Source organism: Melospiza georgiana, chromosome 13 (assembly GCF_028018845.1).
Source record: "Melospiza georgiana isolate bMelGeo1 chromosome 13, bMelGeo1.pri, whole genome shotgun sequence".
NCBI classification, from domain to species: Eukaryota; Metazoa; Chordata; class Aves; order Passeriformes; family Passerellidae; genus Melospiza; species Melospiza georgiana.
Genome location: NC_080442.1, coordinates 19761017 through 19775400, shown reverse-complemented (window position 1 = coordinate 19775400; position 14384 = coordinate 19761017). Strand labels below are relative to the sequence as shown.

At 56.4% G+C, this 14384-nt stretch overlaps 1 protein-coding gene across 1 annotated transcript; it reads right to left on the bottom strand.

The window, feature by feature from the left end:
- Positions 1-3784: 3784 nt before the first annotated feature.
- PAQR5 (progestin and adipoQ receptor family member 5) lies at positions 3785-13258 on the bottom strand. Its single transcript, XM_058033518.1, has 9 exons — positions 13151-13258; positions 10893-10949; positions 10101-10276; positions 9411-9538; positions 8411-8610; positions 7308-7434; positions 6122-6218; positions 5510-5639; positions 3785-5074 (listed from the first exon to the last, which is right to left on the bottom strand). The coding sequence occupies exons 3-9, from the start codon at positions 10146-10148 to the stop codon at positions 4851-4853; spliced, it is 954 nt and encodes a 317-aa protein (XP_057889501.1). The 5' UTR covers positions 10149-10276; positions 10893-10949; positions 13151-13258; the 3' UTR covers positions 3785-4850.
- Positions 13259-14384: the final 1126 nt, after the last annotated feature.

Below are 14384 nucleotides of genomic sequence, written 5' to 3'. Positions count from 1 at the left end.
TAACTGTCCTAAATTTCAAACTGCTATTATTTTTTAATGAATTATTTTAAATAAAATTTTAAACTAATTTTAATTTTTGATGGTCATTTTCCCACCAAAACTCTTCCTTAGGGAAATAGTTGAATTCCAAATTTCTGAACAAAACCTTGTTTAATTAAATTAACATTTCATTAATTAAGCTTTGCCTGTTTTATTTAAACCTTTGAAGATCCCTTAATGCCCTTCCCATAGGAATTTTCCAGCTGAACTTGGAAACAAAATATTCCACATCCCAGCGAAGATTCCCACCTGGAAAAGCTGTGGATTCCTTTTCCCTGGAGTGTCCAAGGCCAGGTTGAATCAATCTGGGATGCTGGATTCCCATGGAACGGGATGAGCTTTAAGGCTCTATTTGACAGATCAGGAAGTGATGGCTTTTTTTGTCCTAGATGGGGGTTTGGGTGGAAAACTTTTGGATTTTGCACTCTGCAAGCGCCACAAACCATGGGAAAGCTTGGAGAGCGGGAGCTGGATGGAATTCATGGAATTTGATGGGTGGGAAGGGACCTTAAAGCCAACCCCACTGCCAAGGGCAGGGACACCTCCTGCTAAGCCAGGGTGCCCCAGGACACCTCCAGGGACGGGGGCAGGAATTCCAGGCAGGAATTCCAGCGGGAATCCCGTTACCTCGCGGTACTCGCCGTTGCGGAACACGCGGTAGCCCTCGGGAGGGTGGATCTGCACCGTGGTGCCGTTGATCACCTCGATGCAGCACTCCTGGTCCGCACGGCTGAGCGGCCGCACGCGGCAGTACACCTGGGAATGGGGGGAAAAACGGGAATGAACCGGGAATAGACAGGACAGTGCACCTGGGAATGGGGGGAAAAACGGGAATGGACCGGGAATAGACCGGGAATGAACCGGGCAGTACACCTGGGAATGGGGGGGAAAACGGGAATGAACCGGGAATAGACAGGGCAGTACACCTGGGAATGGGGGGAAAAACCCGGGAATGAATCGGGAATGAACAGGGCAGTGCACCTGGGATGGGGGGAAAAAACGGGAATGAACCGGGAATGGACTGGGAACGGACCGGGCAGTGCACCTGGGATGGGGGGAAAACCGGGAATGGACCGGGAATAGACAGGGCAGTACACCTGGGAATGGGGGAAAAAACGGGAATGAACCGGGAATAGACCGGGAATGAACAGGGCAGTACACCTGGGAATGGGGGGAAAAACGGGAATGAACCGGGAATAGACCAGGAATGAACCGGGCAGTACACCTGGGAATGGGGGGAAAAACGGGAATGAACCGGGAATGAACAGGGCAGTACACCTGGGAATGGGGGGAAAAACGGGAATGAACGGGAATGGACCGGGAATGAACCGGGAATGGACCGGGCAGTACACCTGGGAATGGGGGGAAAAACGGGAATGAACCGGGAATAGACAGGGCAGTGCACCTGGGAATGGGGGGGAAAAACGGGAATGAACCGGGAATGGACCGGGAATGAACCGGGCAGTACACCTGGGAATGGGGGGAAAAACGGGAATGAACGGGAATGGACCGGGAATGAACCGGGAATGGACTGGGCAGTACACCTGGGAATGGGGGGAAAAACGGGAATGAACCGGGAATGGACTGGGCAGTACACCTGGGAATGGGGGGGAAAAACGGGAATGAACCGGGAATGAACAGGGCAGTACACCTGGGAATGGGGGGAAAAAACGGGAATGAACGGGAATGGACAGGCCAGTGCACCTGGGATGGGGGGAAAAATCGGGAATGGAACGGGAATAAACTGGGGAGTACACCTTGGAAGGAGGAAAAATGGGGAATGAATCAGGAATGAACCGGGCAGTGCACCCGGGATAGGGAAAAAAAACAGGAATAAACCGGGAATGAATCTGACAGTGGGAGAAACAGCGATAAACCGGGAATAAATCTGGGAATGAACCCAGCAGTACACCTAGGATTGGGAAACAGGGATAAACCGGGGAATGAGGTTTATCATGGAGTGAGGGAAACAGGGATAAACCGGGAATAAACCTGGGAATGACCCTGGGGTTGGGAAACAGGGATAAACGGGGAATAAATCTGGGAATGCAGTCGGGATTGGAAAACAGGGATAAACGCGGCAGTACAGCTGGAATGAGAGGTGGGAATGAGCGGGAACCGGGATAAAGCCGGGAATGATCCCGGGATGAAGCCGGGAATGATCCCGGGATAAAGCCGGGAATCCGGCGGGGCGGGAAGGGGGAGCTCGGGATGAGCCCGGCACTCACCCCCACCGGGTCCTTCTGCGTGGGGTTCGTGGCTTTCCTCGGCCTCCGCGGCGTCCTGGCCCTACTGAGGGAGAGAGCGTCAGGGAACCGGGAACGGCCGCACCGGGGAAACGGGAACGGCAGGAACAGGGGAACCGGGAACGGCCGGACCGGGACGGGCCAGACCGGGACACCGGGAACAGCCAGACGGGGAAACGGGAACGGCCGCACCGGGACACCGGGAACGACCGCACCGGGACACCGGTAGAGGGGAGGGGGAGAGGGGAAGCAGCCGAGAGGACGGGAGGAGCGGGCAGGGGAGGGGAGAACCGAGAGAGGCGCGACAGGGGAGCACCGGGACGGGGGAGCGGCAGGATGGCGCTGAGGGCGACCCCGCTGCCCCCCGGAACCCCTCAGGCCGTCCCCCCCTCCCCGCCCGGGGCTGCGGAGCCACTCACGCCGCCTTCATGTCGCGGGTGGCGCCGCTGTCGCGACAGGGCCCGGGGCTCGCGCTGCGGGGCTGGCACCGGGCGGCGGCCGCGCGCCCGAGAGATTCAAATCTGTCCAATCAGCGAGTACGGCGCCGTGACGTCGTCACGCACGGCACGTCACCATGGTGACGCGAAAAGGGGCGCGGCCAGAGGCGCGGGCGTCCCCTGCTGGTGGCGGTGGTGGAGGGGAGGCCGCGGGTTCGAATCCCGACCCCGGCAGATCCCGGATTTTCCCTCCTTTTTATCCACTTAATTTCAATATTTCAGGAAAACAGGTAGAATGCAGACCGTTTGTAGGGCCAGAGCTTCCCTGTGTGCCTGCCTGGAGGCGAATTGGTCACTCAGTTAATTCCCAACCCGATGGAAATTACTGAATTCCCAGCCTGTGGAAAATTAGTGAATTTCCAACCTGTTGGAAATAACTCCCAATCTGTGGAAACGGGTTAATTCCCAACGTGTGGAAAATTAGTTAATTCCCAACCCAATGGAAATGAGTGAATTCCCAATCTGTTGGAAATGAGTTAATTCCCAACCTGTTGGAAATAATTCCCAACCTGTAGGAAACTAGTTAATTCCCAACCCGATGGAAATTAGTTAATTCCCAACCCGTGGGAAATGATCCGTGGTGGAAAATAACCGTGGAAATGTGGTGCTGGGACATGTGGGAAAAATCCAGCAGAACAAGTCCAGGGAAAAGCAAACTCCCTTCCCAGCGAATGCAGTTTTCCCAAATTTCCCAGCATTGGAGAGGACGGGAGGATTTCAGTTCAAAAGTTGAATGACCTGGAATAATCCTGGGAAGATTCCCGATGTTTTTCCGGGCCCTCCAATCCCAGCTGGATTCCTCCCCGGTCACAGCAGCTCCCAAAGTAAATAAACTCTGGAATTATCAGCAATGATCTCCAAAGGAATTCGTTTTCTCAGGAATATTTTTATTATCAAGCAGAATAAAATCAGTGATTTATATTAATTTAATAAAACCTTTGGAAAAACAATTCCAGTGCTTATAAATATCCCGAAAATCCCGCTCAGTGTTCCCAAGGATTGATTTATCCCATATTTAACCTGTCCATCCCAGATTTTACTGTGATATCCCAAATTCCAGCAGCTCCCAAAGTGCAGCAGTCAGACCTTGGCAAAGGCAATTAAAGGAAATTAATGGAAGACCTGTGGGATTATCCAGGAAAATATTCCCAAAGAATAAAGTGTGTGCTGTGTTCCCGCAGGAAAATCCAAGAGGAAAACCTGGATCCTGGGAAAGTCTCGAGCTCCAGGGAAGGAAAGCAAGGAACAGCAGAGGGAAAATCCTGGGAATTCTTTAAAATTCCAGGCTGCTTTTAACCTTTGAGCTGTCCCAAATCCTGCTTTTCTCCTGGCATCTCCATGTGGATCCCAGTCCCAAAACATTCAAACCTTTTCCTAAAGGATCCCAACTCCCGGGAGGTTGGGGTGTGGAGCTCTCCCATCTCCCACCACAAATCCCAGGATCCAGGATCGAATTCTTTTATTCCTAATTCCTTAATTCCATCCTCCCCCCGAGGAAACTCGGAATTCCCACAGCAACGAACTTCCCAGGATTTCCTGGAATGAGACCCTGGCAGAGCTTTCCTGCAGGAACATCCCACTGGGGCTCTCCTGGAATCCCTTCTCCCAGATAAAGAGTAAAAACAGTGGGAATTAAACTGGGAGGGAAACTCCAGTCCCTCCATCCCACCTTTCCAGGCACTTGGGCTGAGTGCAAGGCTTGGAATTCCAAAGGATTTCCACTCCCAAGGGGAAAATGGGAGTAAAGAAGTGCTTGGCTTCACCCTTGGCTTCACCAGGAATCTCCCAGCTGGTGATGCCAGCATTCCCTGGATTTCAGACCCGAGGGATCCCGGATTCTTTGGGAAGCAGGAACGCTTCCCTCCCTTTGCAGGGATCAAATCCCGATTATTTGACGCTTTCCCTGTGGATAACAACGGGATGGGAAGCATTTCCCAGCCCATCCGTGGAGAAAACCAGTGCAGTTTTCCCTTGGGAAACTCCCAAGGAAACATTCCCAGGCTATCCAATTCCCCAGTGGACACCTCTGGGATGGGACTGCTCCCAGAAACCCGAGGCAGTCCCTGCTTTAGTGGGATTTTTCCCGGGGAGGAGGCTCCGGGCGGAGGCTGCGGAAGCAGAGCCCGAGGATGGCCAGGCTGGCGGCCGCCCCCGTTCCCAGGGAGCCGAAGGTTCCCAGGGCAGAGGGCAGCGGGAGGCGGCCCTGCCGCTCCGCCATGTCCACGGAGACGGCTTCCAGCTGGAAGAGCGTTCCCAGGGCCCCGCAGACGTGGAAAACCTGGTGGCTGTGCCCTGCGACGGAAAACCCTTGAGGATTCCATGGAAGTTCCACGGAAATTCCAGGGGCGTTGGGCTGGGCCGGGCGGGTCCCACGTCCCCAGAATGCTCCGGGGGCTTGGAGCGCTCTGGGACAGTGGGAGGTGTCCCTGCCCACTCAAAACACCCCAGAATTCCAGGATTCCAGGATTGAATCATGCTCAGCCCGCTTCACCTGGCATCCGTGGAATATTTATCCCACAAATTCCTGCTCCTGATCGCTGGAGTTTTATCATCCTACAAACTCCTATTCCCAATTCCTGGGGTTCTATCCTCCCTGTAATTCCTATTCCCAATGTCTGTGGCTCCAGGGAATTTATTCCTGGTACCCCGTGGGGTTATTCCCAGCATTCCCGGGGTTCATTCCCGGCATCCCCAGGGTTTATTCCCAGCATTCCCAGCATTGCTCACCGATGAAGTCAAAGCTCCCCGGTGCCAGGCGCTCGGGCAGGTGGGAGGTGAAGCTCAGGAAGGTGAGGAGGGCGCAGAGGCTGTGCCGGGAATGCAGCGGGAGCGAGGCCTCGGAGCAGCTCCAGGACAGCTGCCGGCAAAAATGGGAGTGATCCATCCATGAATCCATCCATCCATCCATCCATCCATGAATCCATCCATCCATCCATCCTTCAATACATGCATAAATCCTTCAATTCATCCATCCATCCATCCATCCATCCATCCATCCATCCATCCATCCATCCATCCATCCATCATCCATCCATCCATCCCAAAGGGGCCACAGCCATCCCCAGTTCCCCACTCCCATCACCTCCACTCCTGCCGGCCCAAATTCCCACCCTGCTCCAGTTTAATCCCTGGAAAAGGCCCCTCCCAGCTTCCCAAGGCAGGAATTTTCCAGCCCTTTGAAGTGGGAGGAATTCGCCGGCAATGAGAGCAGGAAAAAATATCCCAGGGCCTTTTCCTGCCGGAGTTTGTTTGCCTTTCAAACCCCGAGCTGGGCCTGTTTTCCCAAAGAATTCCAGCCTGAGGCAGCTGAAATTTCCCAGGATTTTGTGGGATACGCACCCTGTAGAAAACCGGGATGCTGTCGAAAATGTAGGGATACACGAAGGCCAAAGTTCGGAAGGCTTTGCTCAGGCGGGGCCGCTCCGCCTCCAGAAACCTGGGAAACACCGGGAATTCTGCGTGGGATACACTGGGATATACAGGGAATTCCACATGGGAAACACAGGGAATTCCACATAGGATATACAGGGAATTCCACATGGGATACACAGGGAAACACCGGGAATTCTGTGTGGGATACACTGGGATACACAGGGAATTCCATATGGGATATACCAGAGAAACACAGGGAATTCCACATGGAATACATGGGGAAACACTGGGAATTCCACATGGGATACACTGGGAATTCCACATGGAATACATGGGGAAACACTGGGAATTCCACATGGGATACACAAGGAAACACTGGGAATTCCACATGGGATACACAGGGAATTCCACATAGGATATACAGGGAATTCCACATGGGATACACAGGGAAACACCATGAATTCTGTGTGGGATACACTGGGATACACAGGGAATTCCATATGGGATATACCAGAGAAACACAGGGAATTCCACATGGAATACATGGGGAAACACTGGGAATTCCACATGGGATACACTGGGAATTCCACATGGAATACATGGGGAAACACTGGGAATTCCACATGGGATACACAAGGAAACACTGGGAATTCCACATGGGATACACAAGGAAACACTGGGAATTACACATGGGAAACACAGGGAATTCCATACGGGATATACAGACAAATCAACATGGGATATAGTGGGATATACAGGCAATTCCACATGGGATATACTGGGAATTCCACATGGGATACACAGGGAAACACAGGGAATTCCACATGGAATACATGTGGAAACACCAGGAATTCTACATGGAATACACAGGGAATTCCACATGGGATACACAGGGAATTCCACAGCTTCTCCGGGAACCTGGGACAGCAGACCTGGATCATCTCCAAGTCCCCTCCCAACCCAAACCATTCCAGGATTCCACAAATCCCCTTTGGAACGTCCCAAAAATTGAAACTCCTCCCGTTATCCCACATTTTCATGATCAAATTCTCCTCATTTCCCAATGGAAAAATTCCCCCTCTCCCCTTCCCCACCTCCAGTCCGGCCCAGCCCGTGAGCAAACCCCTCATCCCGAATTCCCACTGGATCCCACCTGGAATAGCAGGACAGGCCAGTGCTGAGCACGGAGTTGAGCACGGCCACGGGAACGTAGAAATCATGGAATGTGCTCCCGACCCATTCCAGGGGGAAGACGTAGGCGGAGTACGCCAGCGCCGAGCCTGGAAGCACAGCGGGGCCGTCAGCTCCAAATCCTGGAATTCCCTGGAGTTCCCCTGGAATTCCCTTCCTCCTCCTCCTGCTGGGCTCAGCTCTGAGCTTGGGATGGAACATCGGGAATGGTGGGGAATCTCCAGAACAGGCAGCATTCCAGAGGGGCTGGAGGGCTGTGGGAATATCCTGGAATTGCCTCGTGCTCCCAGTGAGGCTCCTCCAGCTGGGTAAAATCTGGGATTTTTTCTCATTCCTGTTATTCCAAATCCCAGGTCTGTCCCAAATTATTTGTGGCCGGAGCTGCTCCAGGCCATTCCTGAGCTCTGGAGTGGATGAGGAAAAGGAAGAGCAGGAATTTCCCCCCAAACCTCAAACCTCCCCTCTGGATGTGGCGTCCCATAAATCCAGGCTAAATTCCCAAAATCCTGTAAATCTGGCCTTTCCCAGCTCCTCCTGACCTCCCAAATTCCCGAAATCTCATAAATCTCCCCTGGAATTCCCGAATCCCATAAATCCCCGCGGAACTCCCAAATCCCATCCATCCCCCCATAACCCCCAAATCCCATCCATCCCCCCTGCAATTCCCAAGCCCCATCTATCCCCTCATAACCCCCAAATCCCATAAACCCCCAGATTTCCCAAACCCCACAAACCCGCCCCCAGGATCCCCACATCCCATCCATCTCCCTGGAGCTCCTGCATCATCCCACAAACCCCCCGGAGCACTCCCCAGATCCCATAAACTGCCCGGAACTCCTCAAACCCCATCAATCCCCCGGCATTTCCCAAATCCCGTCAATCCCCTCGTAACCCCCACATTCCATAAATCCCCTTGGAACTCCGAAATCCCGTCAACCCCCCCGGAACTCCTCAAATCCCATCAATCCCCCTGGCATTTCCCGCATCCCATCCATGCCCCCATACTCCCCAGACCCCACAAACCCCCCCGGTTCCCGTCCCCATCCCCGTCCCCACCGGGCTGACCCAGTCCGTAGAGGCTGAGCGCGGCGTAGTCGCAGCAGTAGGCGCGGTGCCGCCCGTGCCCGCCCAGCGCGCCCAGGGCGTGCGCGGCGCTCGAGGCCAGCGGGTACAGGGCGCACGTGCCCAGGTAGGCCAGGAACGGCCCCGCCCCGGCCTCCGAGCCCGGGCTGCCCAGCCGGGACAGCAGCAGCCACAGGAAATACCTGGCAATGGGCCGGGGAGAGAGGGGGGTCAGCGCCGGGCAATCGGCAGGTGGGCAACGGGTGTGTGCCAGGGGTGCCCAGGGGTGCGCCAGGTGTGCCCAGGGGTGTGCCAGGTGTGCCAAGTGTGTCCAGGTGTTAAGGGTTACCCACTAGATGTGCCCAGGGGTGCCCAGATGTGTCCAGGTGTATTCAGGAGTGAAGAGTCACCCACTAGATGTGCCCAGGTGTGCCCAGGGGCTGAAGACACCCCCAGGGATGCCCAACTGTGCCCAGGTGTGTCCAGGGGTGCCCAGGTGTCCCCAGGGGCGCCTAGGTGTGTCCAGATGTTAAGGGTTACCCACTAGATGTGCCCAAGCATGCCCAGGTGTGCCCAGGGGTGGCCAGGGGCTGAGGGCACCCACCAGGTGTGCCCAGGGGTGCCCAGGTGTGTCCAGGTGTTATGGGTTACCCACTAGATGTGCCCAAGCATGCCCAGGGGTGCCTAGGTGTGCCATGGGGCTGAGGGCACCCCCAGGGATGCCCAATTGTGCCCAGGTGTGTCCAGGTGTGCCCAGGTGTTAAGGGGAGCCCACCAGGTGTGCCCAGGTGTGCACAGGTGTTGAGGGGACCCACAGGTGTGCCCAGGGGATGCGGGCACCCCCAGGTGTGCCCAGGAGTTAAGGGGCATCCCCAGGGGTGTTCAGGTGTTAAGGGTTACCCACCAGATGTGCCCAGACGTTGAGGAACACCCACCAGGCGTGCCCAGGTGTTAGGGGGTATCCCCAGGCGTGCCCAGGTGTGCCAGGGCTGCGGGCACTCACCCGGCGGGCACCAGGTGTGTCCAGATGTTGAGGGTCTCGTTGTTCATCCCGAAGAGGCTGAGCAGGCACTCACAGGCCGAGCTCTGGGGAGGGCGGTACCCGGAGAGGATTCCCGGCTCCCGGTAACTCTGGGGATGATGGGGATGGAGATGGGAATGATGGGAAATAACGAGAAGAATGGGAATGGGACTGTGGGATGGGAATAACGGGAATAACGGGAATAATGGGAATAATGGGGATGATGGGGATGGAGATGGGAATGATGGGAAATAACCAGAATAATGGGAAGAATGGGAATGGGACTGAGGATGGGAATAATGGGGATGGGAATAATGGGAATAATGGGGATAATGGGGATAATGGGAATAATGGGAATAATGGGGATAATGGGGATAATGGGATGGGAACAATGGGAATGGGGGTGGGAATGGGGGTGGGAATAAGGAATGGGAACAGGGACAGGGATGGGAATGGGAATAATGGAAATGGAAACAAGATGGGAATGGGAAATGGAAAATAAATGGGAAATGAGAAATGGGAAATGGGAATGGGAATGGGGAGCATCCCCAAAATTCTGGAGTCAAGACACAGCTGTGCCCCCTTAGGGTGACCCTGCTGCTGTTCCCGGGTGCCACATCCCAAATCCCAAATCCCGCCGATTCCAGGATCAGGGAGGGAATTCCTGCTGACCTCGGGCACCTGGTGGGCGCGGAGCAGCCGGGCCGTGGGGCTGGGCATGGCCGGCTCTGGATGGAATTCCTGGGATTTTCCAGCTCAGCTTCCAAGGGGGCGGCGCCTCAAATCCCTCCCAGCCACATCCCGCGGGAATGGTGCTGCTCCCACGAGGATCCCGGGATCAGGACAGCCTGGAGCGGATGAGAATTCCTGGGATGCACCATGGGGTCCAATCCCAAATCCCAAATCCCAATGGGAATTGTATCCCAGCAGGTTGGGGAGCACCCATCCCCTCCATCCCCTGATGGGTGCTGGGATCCCAAGGGAGCAGCGGGACAAGGCTGATCCCACTTCCCAGAGGGACGGGAATTCTGACAGATCCAGAGGGACGTGGGATCACCTCGGGATCCCTGGGTGCAGGAAGGTCCCTCAGGAAGAGGGAGGGACACGGGATCCCAGCTGGATCGTCTTTCCTGCTACCATGGAATATCCCAGCTCCGGCTCTTACCCGATCCTGGCGCCGGCACTCTGGGAAATCAAGGGAAAAATCCATGATCCCTCTTTCTGTCCTGCTCCAGGCACGGCCTCAGCTCCATCCCACCAGGATCCAGAGGGATCCAAGTTCTGGATTCCTGGGATCCCGAGAGCTCCTGGCGCCTCTGCAGCACCCTGGGCTGCCCTTCCAGCTGCCCCAGCCATCCCAACTTCCCAGCGGGATCCAGCCCTTGGATGTGCCACAGAGCCATTCCCAAAGAACCCCTTTCCCAGCCCCTGGAATTCTGGGATTCCCTCCCATCCCAGCCATACCTCTGCCAGCTCCGGGGTGAGGCAGCTCCAGGAAAAGCCCCGGGACACCGGGAACGGCTGGAGAGGGAGGGAAAAATTAATGAGGCAGGAGAGCAATGAACCAACAAAACCCTGCGGGAAACGCCTCTGGTTAAAGATTAGACGGGAATGGGGAATTGGGAATGGGGAATCAAATGCTACCCGGGGCTCTGGAAGTACTGAGGTGCTGCCTCATGGATCCCACAGAATTCCTGTGCTTTTCCATGGTGGAAACGAGACCTGAATCCAGGGAGAGCTCAGGGCCTGAAGGGGTTCCAGGAGAGCTGGAGAGGGACTGGGGACAGGGGATGGAGGGACAGGACACAGGGAATGGCTCCCACTGCCAGAGGGCAGCTATGGATGGGATATTGGAAAATAGGAATTGTTCCCTGGGAGGGTGGAGAGGGGGTGGGATGGCATTCCCAGAGCAGCTGTGGCTGCCCCTGGATCCCGGCAGTGCCCAAGGCCGGGCTGGAATCTGTTCATGGAAGGGTCCGGGCAATGGCCGGGGCTGGAATGAGTTTTAAGGGCCCTTCCGACCTGGAATTCTGGGATTCTCAGAGCACAAAGGAATGAGCCCTTCCAGAGGCTCCTCCCAGGTGCAGGATCCCCTGGTGCCCAGAGCCCCTGGATGGGAACCCTGAGCTGGGAGCACCTGGATCCATCCCGACCCAGATATTCCTGTGGCAGGGATCCCTTCCCTGTTCCTTGTTCCTATTCCCTGTTCCTTGTTCCCTATTCCCTGTTCCCAGTTCCCTGTTCCCTATTCCCTGTCCCTATTCCCTGCTCCCAGTTCCCTATCCCCTGTTCCCTATTCCCTGTCCCTATTCCCTGCTCCCAGTTCCCCATTCCCTGTCCCCATTCCCTGTCCCCATTCCCTGTTCCCTATTCCCAGTTCCCTATTCCCAGTTCCCTGTCCCCATTCCCTGTTCCCAGTTCCCTGTCCCCATTCCCTGTCCCCATTCCCTGTTCCCATTCCCAGTTCCCTGTCCCCATTCCCCGTTCCCTGTGGGAAGCAGGAGGAGGCTCCAGGCCCGGCCTCAGGCAGGAATTTGTGGTTTGGGAGCACAACGAGGGCAGCGAGCACAGTGACTCACTGGGGCCGGGCACACCCTGCGGGCCGGGCCGGGCCGGGCCGAGCCGGGCCTGCTTCCTCCCGCTCCTCCTCCTCCTCCTCCTCCTGTTCGGGCTCTGCCCAGCCGGGAATGGGAATGGGAATGGGATGGGGGCATGGCGGGGCTGTGACCCCTGCGAGTCACCTCTGCCAGCGCTGCGGCTTCGCTCAGGTGGCTGCAACAGCTCCTCTTCCTCCTCCTCCTCCTCTTCTTCTTCCTCCTCCTCCTTAATTTCCTCCTCCTCCTCTCCCTGCCCCGGTTCCCCGCAGTCCCACCCGACCCTCTCGGGGCTGTCCCGGCCCCGCAGCCGCAGCAGCTCCGGCCCGGGAGCTCCCGGCTCAGCCCAGCAATGTCCCCACCTGGCACCGATGTCCCCACCCGGCACCGCCGCCAGGAGCCCGGCCCTGTCACCTTGTCACCGTCCTCTGCCCATGGCGCAGCTCCCATGGCACGTCCTTTCCTTTCCTTTCCTTTCCTTTCCTTTCCTTTCCTTTCCTTTCCTTTCCTTTCCTTTCCTTTCCTTTCCTTTCCTTTCCTTTCCTTTCCTTTCCTTTCCTTTCCATCATCCCTCCCTACGGAACATCCCCATCCCTCCCCACGGCAGATCCCACCATCCCCCGGCACGGCTCTCCCTGGCACATCCCTCGCCCCGTGCGGCGCTTTTCCACGGGTCGGGAATGAATATTCGGGAATCCCCGAGCGGCCCCGCTCGCGTTCCAAGCGGGAGCGGCGCTGGAAAACTCCGGGAGCGGCGCGGGCCGTGCCGGGAGCGCTCCCGGCGGGACAAGGGCGGCTTTGTGGGAGTTGTTGTTGTTGTCGTTGCCGCTGGAATTCGCCGGGAGCAGCAGCAGCAGCTTTTCCATGCCGGGCACCCGCCGCTCCCACCCGTCCTTCCCGCGGGATCCCGACCCCATCCCGCTCCCGGGTGAAACTTCCCGGGAACTCCGCGATCCCCGCACGCACCGGGAGGGCCGGGAACGCTCCCGCTGCATCCCGGCGCTTTTCCCATTCCCATTCCCATTCCCACTCCAATCCCCATTCCCCTTCCCGCATTCCCGAATTTCCCGGGAGCCCACCCTCGGGAAAAGCTGGGAACGCCGGAGCCGGGGAGGAGCCGGGACTTACGGCGCTGCTCGGAGGCGCCGCTGGATGCGGCGTTTTCCAGCGCTGCCTCCGAATCCCGGGATTACTCACGGGGAACAAACACTGCCCGCATGGAATTCCCGGCCGGCCGGGCGGGCGCGGCCGCTCCAGAGGCACGCTCCCGCCGGGAAGCGCCGCCAGCGATGATTTTGGGAGAGAATGAACCCTGGCTCGTCCAAGGAAAAAAAAAAGGTTCCCAGATAAACCCGGAAATCGGCGCGGCCAAACGCGGCCGGGATCGGAGCCAGCCACGAGGAAGTGGAAAAAAAGCAGGAAAAAATAAAAATTCCCAGCCCCGCCGAGCATCTCCCGCTCCCAGCGCCTCTGGAAAAGTCCCGGAGCGCCTCCAGAGCAGCCCGGCAATTCCAGCCCTCCCGCGGCTCCTCATCCCCGGATTATTCCCGGCTGGATGGGAACGAATCCCAGCCAAACGGCGAGCTTCCCGTTCTGCTTCCCAAAAATTTCCTGCAGTGTTCCACTGGGAACGGCTTTGCCAAAGTTCGGAGAGCGGGAGATTCCAGCGGGATGGAGAGAGATAAGCGGGCTCAGTTAATTATTAATTAATTATTAATTATTGTCCCTTAGTTATTCAGGAATTGGGAGAAGCAGAGCCGGGCAGGGCTGGTGGATTCCCAGCTCTATCCCGAACTTCAATCCCACAGGAAAGTCCTGGGAACTCCTGGGAATTAACCCCTTCCTGCCAGCACCGGGACACAGCTTTTCCCTGGACATTCCCGGGGCTCTGGAATTCCATTCTCACTTTCAGGGATGCTCCACGGCTCTTTTCAGTCCCAGCATGCCAAGGAATGGGAATTACTTGGGAGAATCCCGGAATATTTTGGGTGGGATGGGCAGGGACACCTCTGACTGCCCCAGGATCCAGCTGCTCTGGGAATTCCATCCCAGCTGGGAATTCCTTCCCAAGATCCATCTAAATCTCCACTTTTCCAGCCATTCCCTGTGTCCTGCCCCTCCCTCCCTGATCCCAATCCCTCTCCAGCTCTCCCTGGATTCCTGGAAGGGGCTCTGGGGTTCCCTGGAGCTGCATTTCCCTATTCCCGACATTGGGATATTTTTAGTGACCGCTCTGTTAAAATCCTCATTTAACAATTCCCAAAAAATTCCAAACGAGCTGGAATAATTCCCAGCAGGAATCCACCACTTGTGCTCCTTCCCTCAATCACCAAACCCTTAATTAACAGGAAAAAAATCCACA

Bases quoted from the DNA above. Each gene is read 5' to 3' on its own strand.
- PAQR5 (XM_058033518.1), bottom strand. From the start codon at position 10,148: ATGCCCAGCCCCACGGCCCGGCTGCTCCGCGCCCACCAGGTGCCCGAG. The intron at 8,611-9,410 runs GTGAGTGCCCGC...GCCCATTGCCAG, and splicing joins ACACACCTGGTGCCCGCCGG to GTATTTCCTGTGGCTGCTGC. The intron at 5,640-6,121 runs GTGCGTATCCCA...TTTTGCCGGCAG, and splicing joins GCATCCCGGTTTTCTACAGG to CTGTCCTGGAGCTGCTCCGA.